Below are 12,203 nucleotides of genomic sequence, written 5' to 3' on the forward strand. Positions count from 1 at the left end.
GGAGTGTCTGCCTCTCTGCGATCCCACTGTCCAGTCCCTCAAGCAGGTGCCAAGGTGCCTCACAGATGAGAAACGGAAACAAGGCAGCCAGTCTCGGGGTGTACAGTTCATTAGTGGGAAGTCTGGTTCTACATCCAGTGTGTACAACCCAAAGCAAAGGGCTTTGTTTTTTGAGACAGGGTTTCTCTGTGTAACAGTCTTGGCTGTTCTGGAACTCACTCTGTAGACCAGGCTGGCCTCGAACTCACAGAGATCCACCTGCCTCTGCCTCGAGTGCTGGGAGAAAAAGCGTGAGCCACTATACCCAGTTCCAAAGCAAATGTTTTAAAACCTAATACCCAACTACATATGTGAAATGTCTGTCTAAAGCAGGATGGAAATTACAAACAGCAAAATTACTTAAATCATATGAAAATAGTTTCACTTACTTTATGACTCAATTTCCCTACATGATTCATGCCTGTTGGGATTACTGTATTTCTCTTCATTTGGTGACTAGAACCATAACAAATTCAGTACTATAATGAATAATCTAAATTTACTAGAAGGTGAAAAGACATGAAGAAGTATATACAACACTGATGACTGAACATGCCATTACATAAAATTAAATAACTAAAACTCATATTAGAACAGCATAATTCAATATTAAAATGTCTCCTGTAAAAGTGTGAAATATCAACTGCAAGATAAAAACTGTCCAAAGTTTATAAATAACAACAAAAGCCACGATTTAAAGCAACTGAGAAAGATCAAGGACTAAGAGGAAAAAAAGAATCAAAAGGAAGGACCTTTTATTGTAAATTATAAAAAAGCACATGTTTCTTGGTGTCTTGTATTCGCATTCATTTCACATCATCTTCACAATCTGCATGGCTTGCTCTGTGTTAGCCAAAGCATTCTCCTGCAATCTACAACCACCAAAGCACAAATGCAGGAGTAAAGCATCCAGTAGGTCTTGTGAGACACATTACCACAGAAATTAATCCAATAAACCCATGAAGATTTAGTTTTCAAAGAAATAAAACAAGTAATAAAAACAAAAGCATTTTTGCCATAATTTAATCTGTCTGATGGTTCCGAGGCACCTAAAGATTGTGCTGTGGCATAATCTTCTGCTCTGTTGTATGCTGAGGTGCCTGCAACAGAGTTCTGGTTACTGAGGTCTGAAAACAGAGAGCTTTATATGTGGTTCACACAGCATCAAGTGACTACAGATACAACACAGGAATTCTGATGTATATATTTGTACAATTTATACTATGCTGAGAAAAATTTTAAATTTAAGTTACAAAATGAGTATTTTTTTAGTACATTTAGTAATGACTATTTATATAAACTATCATTTTGTTTGGGTGGCCAAATGAAATTTGAACATAATTAAAGAACATGTAACTTTTAAACAACATTTAAGGAACATAGCTATAGAACTGTTACACTGAAAGTCATGTACACGTATTCAAGAGCACTGAGGTGTCTCAAACCTGCTGTTTTGAAAGGTTTTCAACCCATCTTACTGTAAATCAATGTAAAACTTAAAAAAGCCTACTCAGGTGTTACAGCAGAATGAGGTGAACTCAATGCTGATCAGTCTGCCTAACAATCAACCACTCAATGCTGATCACTTAGAAAATCATGTTTGTTATTTGATTCTCCTGACAATCATTATAATTGAGACACATGTACATATTCAGATGTGGTTGATTCAACCAACTGCAGAGGACATTTTCAACTTAAAAGTGGCCTAAAGAAGTGACAACTAGGAATGGCCGAATCACTGTACCTGTCAGATCCTGCCTTAAATCCAAGTTTTGCTAGACTATCTGGTGCTTTTGGACTTCATAGTTGGGGTTAAAAAAAAGTTTCAGTATTCAAGCCTATCTATAGAATATCAAAGAAAAAATGTAGATATATACATTTTGATATACACTCATACATAAACACATTCACACTCACATGTCTAGAAACCAGCACCTAACCACATCCCACTCCTCACTAACTGAACAAATCATTTATTACTTTAAGACCAGCTTAGACTCTATAAGGCTATGACAGCATATGGCTAAAAGGTCAAACAAGCACCCACACAGGCTGACTGAACTTCCTCCTCATGATTTCGACAAGCAGTAATACCACTGACATGACAGACGGTAATAACTTAGGATCTGAGTATAAAACCACAGACAGGATCTCCCTCACTGATGTAAGGATCAGAGTGCATCCCACACGAGATCACTGAACCATACAAATGATCTTTACTTCTAATCTAAACAAACATGAGTCAAAACATTCTGAAACGCTGCATCCTTTGATTTCTTCATCTTTTCAATTGCCCGATGCAGGTCCTGCTGCTGCACAGGCCGGATTTCATCTTCATCATGACTAAAATGTAAACAAAACCATCAAAATGCCAAATCATTTCAGAGTACACCTACCTAAAGTATTTTACAAAGATTAAAAAGATGTAGGTGGTTAAAAATATATTCGTTTTTGATTATATGAGCATACCAATAGTTTCTTTCCCATTCAAGATCCCCAAGAGAATGACAACACATTAGAACCATTATTCTTGAAATTATCTATATACAAGAGTAAATAAATGTGAATAGAAAGTCATAAGACATGGCTTTACGATTTTTGTGTATGAGTGTTTGCTTGCATGTATGTACATTTGTACGACATGTATGTGCCTGGTGCCCTTGGAGGTTAGAAGAAGGCACCAGATTCCCTGGAACTGGAGTTACAGACAGTAGTAAGCCACCATGTTGGTGCTCTAACCCTTTTCCAAGAGCAGCCGTGCTCTTACCACTGAGCCATCTCTCCAGCTTCCTTAAAAGACACTTTAAAAAAAGCACTGAGAGCCGGGCAGTGGTGGCGCACGCCTTTAATCCCAGCACTCGGGAGGCAGAGGCAGGCGGATCTCTGTGAGTTCGAGGCCAGCCTGGGCTACCAAGTGAGTTCCAGGAAAGGTGTAAAGCTACATAGAGGAACCCTGTCTCGAAAACACCCCCCCCCCAAAAAAAAAAAAAGCAGTAACAGGTAGCAAAGCAAAATGGCTGTGTAAATTCAATTACTTCACACCAAGAATGTAAGAAAGCACATTTTCATTAAAGAATGGCAGCTATCCAAACAGAAGCATAAATACCACCAGAAATCAAGTTACTCTTGTGAACAGAACCAAAACCTAGCATTCCTAGACATATATAATCACGTACATGTGTAGCTTTTTACAAGATAGAAATGAAACTCAACGTTCTTAAAATTAAAGAACAACTAATCCAAATCTCCTTTACTTTAATCTTAGCCAAACAAACCAACAAGCCTGGTATGTTCTGCTACTTGGTAGTTCACAGACACTTGGATGATTCAGGTCTAACAGTCAGATTTCACACTGACATTTGCAAGGCTTTTCAAGTGTTTTGCCTTTCATTATTAATGTAATTAACTTAAGCAAGGTTTAGTTTTCCTTTTAATTTCTTCTGTTAGAAAAAAGACCTCTGGGGCTGGAGAAATGGCTCAGAGGTTAAGAGCACCGACTGTTCTTCCAGAGGTCCTGAGTTCAATTCCCAGCAACCACATGGTGGCTCACAACCATCTGTAATAAGGTCTGGTGCCCTCTTCTGGTCATACATAATAAATAAATAAATCTTAAAAAAAAAAAAAAAAAAAAAAAAAAGACCTTTGGAAAGTAGTTTTTTTGTTTTGTTTTTGTTTTTGATGATGTTAAAACATTCCCAACTGGCTGAAACAGCTGGAAGTATATGGCAGCACATGAATGGAATGCATCTCCCATGGGACAGGAGGGAGCGATACGGCGGTTGAGAGCCATGCTGCTGTCTGGCAGGGACTTCATACAGAAGCAAACATGAGCTTTGAGAGAAGCTCACTATGTATGACACCACACTCTACTTAGATTCTGACCACCACAGGCAAGTCAGGGTTACCTGGTATGAAAACTTCACAGTAAGAAAGAGTCACACTCCTGTAACATGACTCAAAGGTACACCACTTCACTAAGGAATTCTTTATCAGAGAGCTGACACTTTGATACACAATATACTGCCTCAGGGGAAAGGCCTTTTGGGACTCTTTCTCAAAAGAGCTAATTGAGAGCTAAGTTATTTTTGCTTGAAGTGTAACAAAAATGATTTCTCAAACTCACACACTTTAAATAGATTTCAAGTAAAACTGACTGACATGAGAAACGGTGTGTTAGTAACTGCTTGTTGCCCAGCTGAAGCCCATCCACAGCAGCCCCACACTCCTTATGTGTGAAGCTCCTGAAGATAACACACTCCTTTCTACTGACTGAGTTGAAAGATGCAGACACCATCTATAGGTTCTAGAGAATCCTATTTTCCTAACAAAGAAGGTAAGCCTGCAATTTTGCCCCTTAATTCTAGAATATCCCTACAGTAATTTCTCCATTTGCAGAACTTGCTTGCCATGAATGCATGAGGACCTGAGTTTGATCTCATAGTGAAAAAAAAAGCGTGTGCATGTGTGTGTGTGTGTGCGCGTGCATGTGTGTGTGTGTGTGTGTGTGTGTGTGTGTGTGTGTGTGTGTATGCGTGTGTGCGTGTGTGTATGTGTGTCTGCCTGTAATCCCAGAACTGGGAAGGTGGCGACAGAAGGACCCCTGAGTTTGCTGACCGACCAGTCTAGCAGATTTAGAGACCTCCGAGTTCAGTAAGACCCCTATCATCTCAAAACCTAGGGTGGAGAGCAATTGTGAGACACCTAATACCAACCTGCATACACACAAATGAACATGTATACATATACATACATAAACACATACCAAAAAATGGCAATAAATAAAGGAGGGAAGGAGTTGCTAATTCAATTATCTTTTTCTATAAGTAGGCTGGAATAAAGCAAAACAACAACCACCATCTAATCAAAAAGGTTTGACAAATAGCAGAAATCAAGTCTAAATAGTTACCTTTCCTCTGATGTAGAATTGACATACTCCCTGACACAGAGGAGGGCAGCATCTCGACACATTTCTTTTAGGTCACTTCCTGAAAACCCATCAGTTTCCTGGGCAACTTCTAGAAGATCTACATGTCTATCCACCTTAAATAAACATGAAATATGCTTACAATAAATATACAAAATTAAGCAAAATATTTCTAAATATCCATCTGAGAGTTAATGTTTAATTTGTCATATCAGCCAAGAGAAACAGAAAAGTATTGTTAGTTCCATAAAAACTTAGAAATTAAAAATTTTAATTTTCAAAAAGAAATCTAATTTTCATTGTCACTACTACTGAAACATGCCTAAGTGTCTTTACTGGAAGTGTCTTTACACTTAAAATTCCTTTGAAGTGTAATGCTTTAACATTCTGTTACCTCAATACTAATTTAATTTAGTACTTGTTTTGTACTTCCATCTAAGCTTACAGTAAAGCCCATTAACAGGTTTGAGGGAATTTAAAACACATAAAAAGGGGCAAAATTGCTTATGTGCAGACAAAGAAGAGAAAATAAACAAGGAAATAATTTATTTGTGATTATCATCTATGATCTGAGCTCTCATTTCCATAAGCGCCTTATGGGTATCATTTTCACTTAATCCTGCAAGTAAGCTGAGCAATTTTCATATTCTGTTAATAGTCTGGAGGCCAGGCAAGGGTAGACAGGTTATAGAAGTAGGATCTGTATAGGCAACAGACGTTCAACCCTATTTTCTCCCCATATACACATCTGCCATTGTGATTTTCTTCACTCCGGTGAAATGCCACCTTTATTAGTTACTCAATTTCTAATTGTGAAGTGTTTTGTTTTAAGAATAGTAATTCTAAACAAGGACAAAAGACAAAGGAAGCTGGGTGCAGGGGCACATGCCTGTTAACTCCATCACCTCAGCAAACAAGATTCGGGAAATTGAAGGCTAGCCTGAGCTTCCTAAGCAGCCAAAAAATGAGTACTCTTCTCAAACAAACGAATTTCAAAAGGAGACATGAGGATATTATTCATTTCATTAAAAGAGCTTGGATGGGATCTTCCCCTTTTTTTCAGGTTTATAGAATAATTTGACAAGTACTGGCTTAAGTTGTTCTTTGAAGGTCTGAAAGAATTCCGTGGTGAATCTATTTGGCCCTGGGCTTTTTCAGTTGGCAGACTTTAATTTTTTTATATTTCACTTCACATGTATGATGGTTCTGCCTGTATGTGTACTATGTGTGTACCTGGTGACCATGGAAGTCAGAAGAGGACATCGGATCCCTGGGAACTGGAGTTAGGATGGTTATGAGCCATCATGTGGATATAGGGACTGGAACCTGGTCTTCTGAAAGAGCGACAAGCATTCTAAACCACTGAACCATCTCTCTAGCCCCTATTCGGGAGATTTTTAACTACTGCTTCAAGTGAACTGCTTGTTATAGAGCTGTTTAAGTTATTTCCTGAATCTTGATTTAAATTTAGTAAATCATATAAAAAATTCACCTATTTCTATTATGTTTTCTAGTTTGGTAAATAGTTTTAAAACTATGCCATCAGGATTTTCTCAATTTCCTCAGTATCTGTTGTAATGTCTCCTGTCTCATCTCTAATTTTATTAATTCGGATCTTTGTATTAATTTTTTGTTTGTTTGCTTCTATTTCATTAGTCTCTGTCCTGATTTTAGCTATTTCTCTTGGTCCACTGCTATTGAGATTTTTTTTTATTTCTTATTTTTCCAATGCCCTAAAGGCATCATCAGGTTATCTGAGATCTAATTTTTAACGTAGAAACTTAGAATTGTATATTTCCTACTGTCTGCTATGTAGCTATGACCTTCAAATTACAGTGTCATCTTCCTTAAACGGAAATGTAAATGACAAGATGTTATTTATCTTGGAAAAAAAGGAAACTGAACTTAGAGGCTAAGAGAACTGTTTAAGAAGCAACACACACACACACACACACACACACACACACAAATAAATACTAAATAAATTTCCTTTTAAAAAGGAAAGAATGATAGGCTATCCTAACAACAATCTTTTAATTTAGGGTACAGAAAGCAGAAGCAATATCCTAGCTAAGAACTTGTTAGACGTAGGGAATGTGTACAACTAGGCTAGAAAGAGGGCAGAGGTTGGATTTTACATATGCATATCATAAAATGTTAAGGTTACTACCAAGAGTATGTAAGTCCAAAATCAGTACAGGAAGAGAAGAAAGGAAATAGGAAATGTAAATATACTGATGCACTGAGACTGCAGTGGGGGTAGAAAGCAAAAACAAGGCACATTTCAAGGAAAGAACTAATTAAAGACAAACCAGATCAAGCTCATAATAAGAACAAATGCAAACAACTAAACTAAAGCAAGATTATAATACAATAAAAATGTGGCTGAGTATTAAGGCAGTCACATATACTGAAAGAAGCAGGCTCTGTGTTACACTTGAAAGAAAAACTATATAGTTGAAAACAAATGCTTAAAAACAATATGCAAGGCAAATATTAAATGAAATGACCAAGATGTTCTTTTAGTTGCATTAGATCAGATTTAAGTGCACTAGAGTACAATCTTTTCATAATGCATATTTAGGGAAATGTCATTGCATAACAAGAAAAACTTCACTAGAAAAAAAAATCCTTCTGTACCTACACATACACCTATCATTTCAGAATATAAGCAGCAAAAATTAACTAAGAAGCAAATGAACAAGCCACAATACTAACATGTCTTGCTTATATGCTGATAGGTCACACAATGAAGTCTGAGTCTACTTAGCAACATGCAAGCATGATAATGCTGCCTTTATTAAATGTATGCTATCAATGTGAGACTTTTAAAAACAAAACTGAATGAATTTTAGATTTTACTAAAGCAGTATTACGCCTTTGTCATATTAAAAACCAGTAAAAGAGAAATGAGACATTTGCAAGTCAGCAATTAATCAAGGAACATTCATATTTTACATTATAAACTGATTAAAGACTAATACGTATGCTTTCATAAATACAAAACAGAATGCTAAAGTCTCTGTACACACAACAAAAATAATTCTAAAAATTTCCAAAGACCTTATTGTATCTAAAAAAAAATTTTAAGACCACTAAAATTGGTTTAAATTACATGAGTCATTTCTTAAGTTTAAATGAGACAAATACCTTAAATTTAATCATTTATATTCACCATCTATATGTAAAACATCTACACCAGCCTACATATGTTGTTCAAAAACATTAAGTTACCAAGCATGGTGGCACATCTTTGGCAGGCAGGTCTCTGTGAGCTCAAGGCCAGCCTAATCAAGTTCCAGAACAACCAATGCAGTGAGACCCTGTCACAACAAACAAGTAAAAAATGTTGGCCTGGTGGTGGATGGCTCACGCCTTTAATCCCAGTGCTCAGCAGGCAGAAGCAGGCGGTTCTCTGTGAGTTTAAGGCCAGCCTGGTCTACAGAGCAAGTCTGGGGCTACACAGTGAAACCCTGTCTCAGGAAGAAAAAAAAGATTAAAAAACAAAAAAAATTTTCCTGAAACTATATAAAACATTTCATGACTATATGTAGATTTCTTAGGAAATGCTATCTAGCTTTTATCTTGATGATCTAAACTGATATGTTCCTTCAACTTCTATATACAGTATACAGAATTGCTAGCGTGGACACATGACAAATTCTAGTGATGATGGGAGGTGTTTGGTCAATGATAGAACCATCATGGATGTATTAATGTTACCTGTCAATGAGTTAGTACCAAATTTCAAGTTTGGGATTTTAATTTTTTATTTTTGCTTTATTTTTGATAACCTGCCCCTGGGCTTTTCATGAAGTATCAGAACGTGACCATGTACTGTCATCACACACTTGAACTTTCTGACATCCAGAATTGTGAACTAAATATTCTGATTGTGAACTATTACATTCTGATACAACAGCAGAAAATGGCCCAACATGAAACAAATTAGGGTGCTGGAGAGATGGCTCAGTGGTTAAGCAGAGTGCTCTTGCGGAGGTCCAGGGCTCCATTTCCAGCACTGACATGATGGCCCCAACTGTAACTCCAGTTCCAGTTGTCAAACTGTCTCCTCTGTCCTCCACAGGCACTCACACTTAAGTCATGCAGGCAAACCAACCACACCCATAAAATAATAAACCTTTTTTCTTTAAAAGAAACTAATTAAAGCACTGCTTCTAAAGAAAACAAAATTCGACAAAAAGGTGTAACCAGAAAGAACTTCACTGTCATAAATGATGATCCATCGAAAATACTAATGTTTTTGTTCTTTAGTAAGACAATCTGATTCTAAAATCCTCATAGGAAAAAATAAAATTTTCCTGAAGGACAGAAAGGTCCACCAATACGAGAGGTTACAGCTGTCTCCAGGTGAAGACAATGTGGAGCTAGCACAAAAAGACACAACAGCCCCTCAACCATCACCACACACCTGTGGCAGGGGAGAGAGCTGGCCCTGGGGTCACAAGAGTGGGAGAGCTGGTCCTGACCCTCACTGGCTACAGTGCTTCTGGTCTGGGCAGCACACTAGAGGTGATCCTGTTGTTAGGGACACAGGTGGGCCAGCCCCGAAAGCGTGAGAACAACCAGCAAAGCTGACTCTGGCCCTCCCTCATCTGTCATGTGGTGGTATGGGGGAGGGAAAGATGCCCTCCCCACTCCACGCCCTTCTACCTCTGGCAGGTGAGAGAGCTAGCCCCAGGGCTATGATAGTAAGAGAATTAGCCCAGCTCTACACCACCTCCAGAGCACAGGAGAGCGGGGTCTGCACCCTGCCTGGGCAGCACACTAGAGCTGACCCTGTTGTCCGGTTGCAGCTGAGCCAGCCCTGAGTGTGTGAGAGCAGGAAGCTGACACTCCCATGTGCCCCCTGCAGCGATCAGGAAAAGAGGGCCCTGCCCCTTGCCTGGGCAAAACAGCAGAGCTGGCGCTGGGGATACAAGTGAAGGGGAGAGGGATCTGAGGGCCCGAGAGCAGGAGAACTGGCCCTGCTCCCTGCTGTAGGCTGCAGTGGGTGAGCTAGCCTGGGCTGTGCTAGAGAGCTCATCCAGGCAGTGACAATGAGAGAAAGCTAGAGACCTGACCAGCCCAGCTACCACCCAGGCCCAGAACCAGGGCTATGAGTTGGCCACCCCAACATCCACATTGTCTATGAACTGTTGAGCATGTGAAGAGGATGAAGCTTCAGATCCAAAACAGCAGGATCTCCACGACACAGGACAACAACGGGATATCCAAGAGGAGCCCCAGGGAGGACCCTTTATTGGTGATGTGGCAGAAACCAGAGGTCTCAAGGCAGCCCAATGAATCATGGCAATGAACACATGTAAGTAAAGATGAGCAGACTAAGGAGTAAACTGTGTGTCCCAATGGGCTACACTACAGCTTCCACAAGAAGTTTTGTTTTGTCTCTGTGTTTAGTTTAGTTTTTCTTTTAAATTTGGTTTTGTTTTGCAGGAGATTGCAAGGGCAGTGGGTGGTTCTAGAGGACAGAGAGATAAGTGGGATCGAATACATGATGTGAAATCCAGAATCAATAAAAGTAAAAAAACAAACCCCACAAAGGCTGAACAAACTAATCAGCTGATACAGTCTAGGTTTTCTTTTTTTTCCCCCCTATTAAACCAGAAGCAAAATTTATTCCAGAAAAATAAAAATAAATTAAAATTAAAATAAAACACTGCAGGGCACAAAAGCTTATCAGCTAGCTGAGACCACAGCCAATGTTGGAATTCTGGGCTGTGGCAGTGATGGCAGTTAGTAGCCCCCTTTTATAGTATCAGGCACGGGGTGCATGCTAGGAGTCATGTAAAAATAACTATAAAAGTTAACTTTGGTCCAGGCAGTTGTTGGCTATAAGGAACAAGGGGGTTAAAAGTTAACCCCTGGCTGTTGACAGGGGAGCTGGCTGTAAAGCAGACAGCCATGGTAGGCAGTTAACCCTTAGAGCTGATGATTGTCAGTTTTCATCTCTTAAGCTTATAATTTTATGATATGGATTTCAGTACAGATTGGTAATACTAATGTATCTAAAACTTTTATGTCATTTTTGTAAGATAGTTTGTGTAGGCCTCAGAGGATTAAAAGAGTCGTAAAACTGGGATTCACTTCACAGAGGTTGGAAGGACCCCAGACAAGTACAACTTATTCCTAAAGATGGTATTTTTTTCTCTCTCTTGGTCTTGGGACTCCTGCTATTCCCAATTACTAAGGACATGGGTCTAAGGGTTCCAAATAAGTTCATAAATGTTAACTTCTGTTCCTAGTTGAAAATTGTCTCAACAGGTTTCCACTTGGCTGACAGACACTCCAAGCTTCAATTGCTGACTGCACTGCTCTGGACTTACTAAAAGCTGATGTGGACCAGCCCAGCCAGTGTAAATGCTCCTTGTCTCCAGCTGGGTCAAATCAGATGCTTCTGATAAGTGCCCCATTGCCTAAATTCCCTCCTTACCTGTGACTAGCCTTTTTTAGCCTTCCTGGGCCCTCACTAACTACACTCTGATTCAGCTTGAAGCAGCTGTAGAAGAGAATACATCATCCCTGCTCCCAAAACAGGATAAATAGGCCAAGTCAAAGGAAAACTCCCTGACACAGGGGAGTCAAACTGGGTAACTATAATGCCCATTGATATACCAAGAAAATGGGCCCAGAGTTATCAACTGATAGATTCATTAATTAAAATGATTCTACAGTAAGATAAGACATTTAACTTTCTTTATACGGAACCAAAAAGGTTATTATATGGCTTAAAATTATTATTTTATATAAATCATTCAAGATTATAATCTGGTTTATATTCAGACCTAAAAGAATCAAAGGTTTGATTCTGATGATAACTTGAGCGGGGAACAAAGGGTCCAGGAACATAAAAACAGTCTAGGTTTTCTTTCTAGGTTTTCCACTAAGGGAAAGCCACATGCTCAGTCCCTGGCATTGGGATAGCTAAGCATCCACTCAGAAAAATGGTACAGCAACATTATAGTTTAAAATCCACATGAATTCCAAATATATCAAAGATTTAAAAACTTAAGACAAAGCCAGAAAGCAGAGGCAGGAGGATCTCTGTGAGTTCAAGGCTAGCCTGATCTACAGAGTGAGTTCCAGGACAGCCAAGACTGCTGCACAGAGAAACCTTGTCTCAAAAAATAAATGAATGAATGGATGGATGGATGGAAGGAAGGAAGGAAGGAAGGAAGGAAGGAAGGAAAGAAGGAAGGGAGGAAGGGCAATAAAGTAA

The 12,203-nt window shown here is 38.9% G+C and overlaps 1 protein-coding gene across 7 annotated transcripts in view; it reads right to left on the reverse strand.

Annotated features, from left to right (window-relative positions):
• Nucleotides 1-777: 777 nt before the first annotated feature.
• The window catches only part of Atad1 (ATPase family AAA domain containing 1), a 91,341-nt gene continuing 79,915 nt past the window's right edge, over nt 778-12,203 (reverse strand). For all 7 annotated transcript variants that reach the window (XM_076562303.1, XM_076562322.1, XM_006996197.4 and 4 more), the window contains 2 exons: nt 4,946-5,079; nt 778-2,382 (listed from right to left, as the gene is read on the reverse strand). In XM_076562303.1, coding sequence (XP_076418418.1) covers nt 2,262-2,382; nt 4,946-5,079 — 255 coding nt within the window. In that variant the 3' untranslated portion in view covers nt 778-2,261. The remainder of the gene's footprint in view (nt 2,383-4,945; nt 5,080-12,203) is intronic.

This window comes from Peromyscus maniculatus, chromosome 1 (assembly GCF_049852395.1).
Source record: "Peromyscus maniculatus bairdii isolate BWxNUB_F1_BW_parent chromosome 1, HU_Pman_BW_mat_3.1, whole genome shotgun sequence".
NCBI classification, from domain to species: Eukaryota; Metazoa; Chordata; class Mammalia; order Rodentia; family Cricetidae; genus Peromyscus; species Peromyscus maniculatus.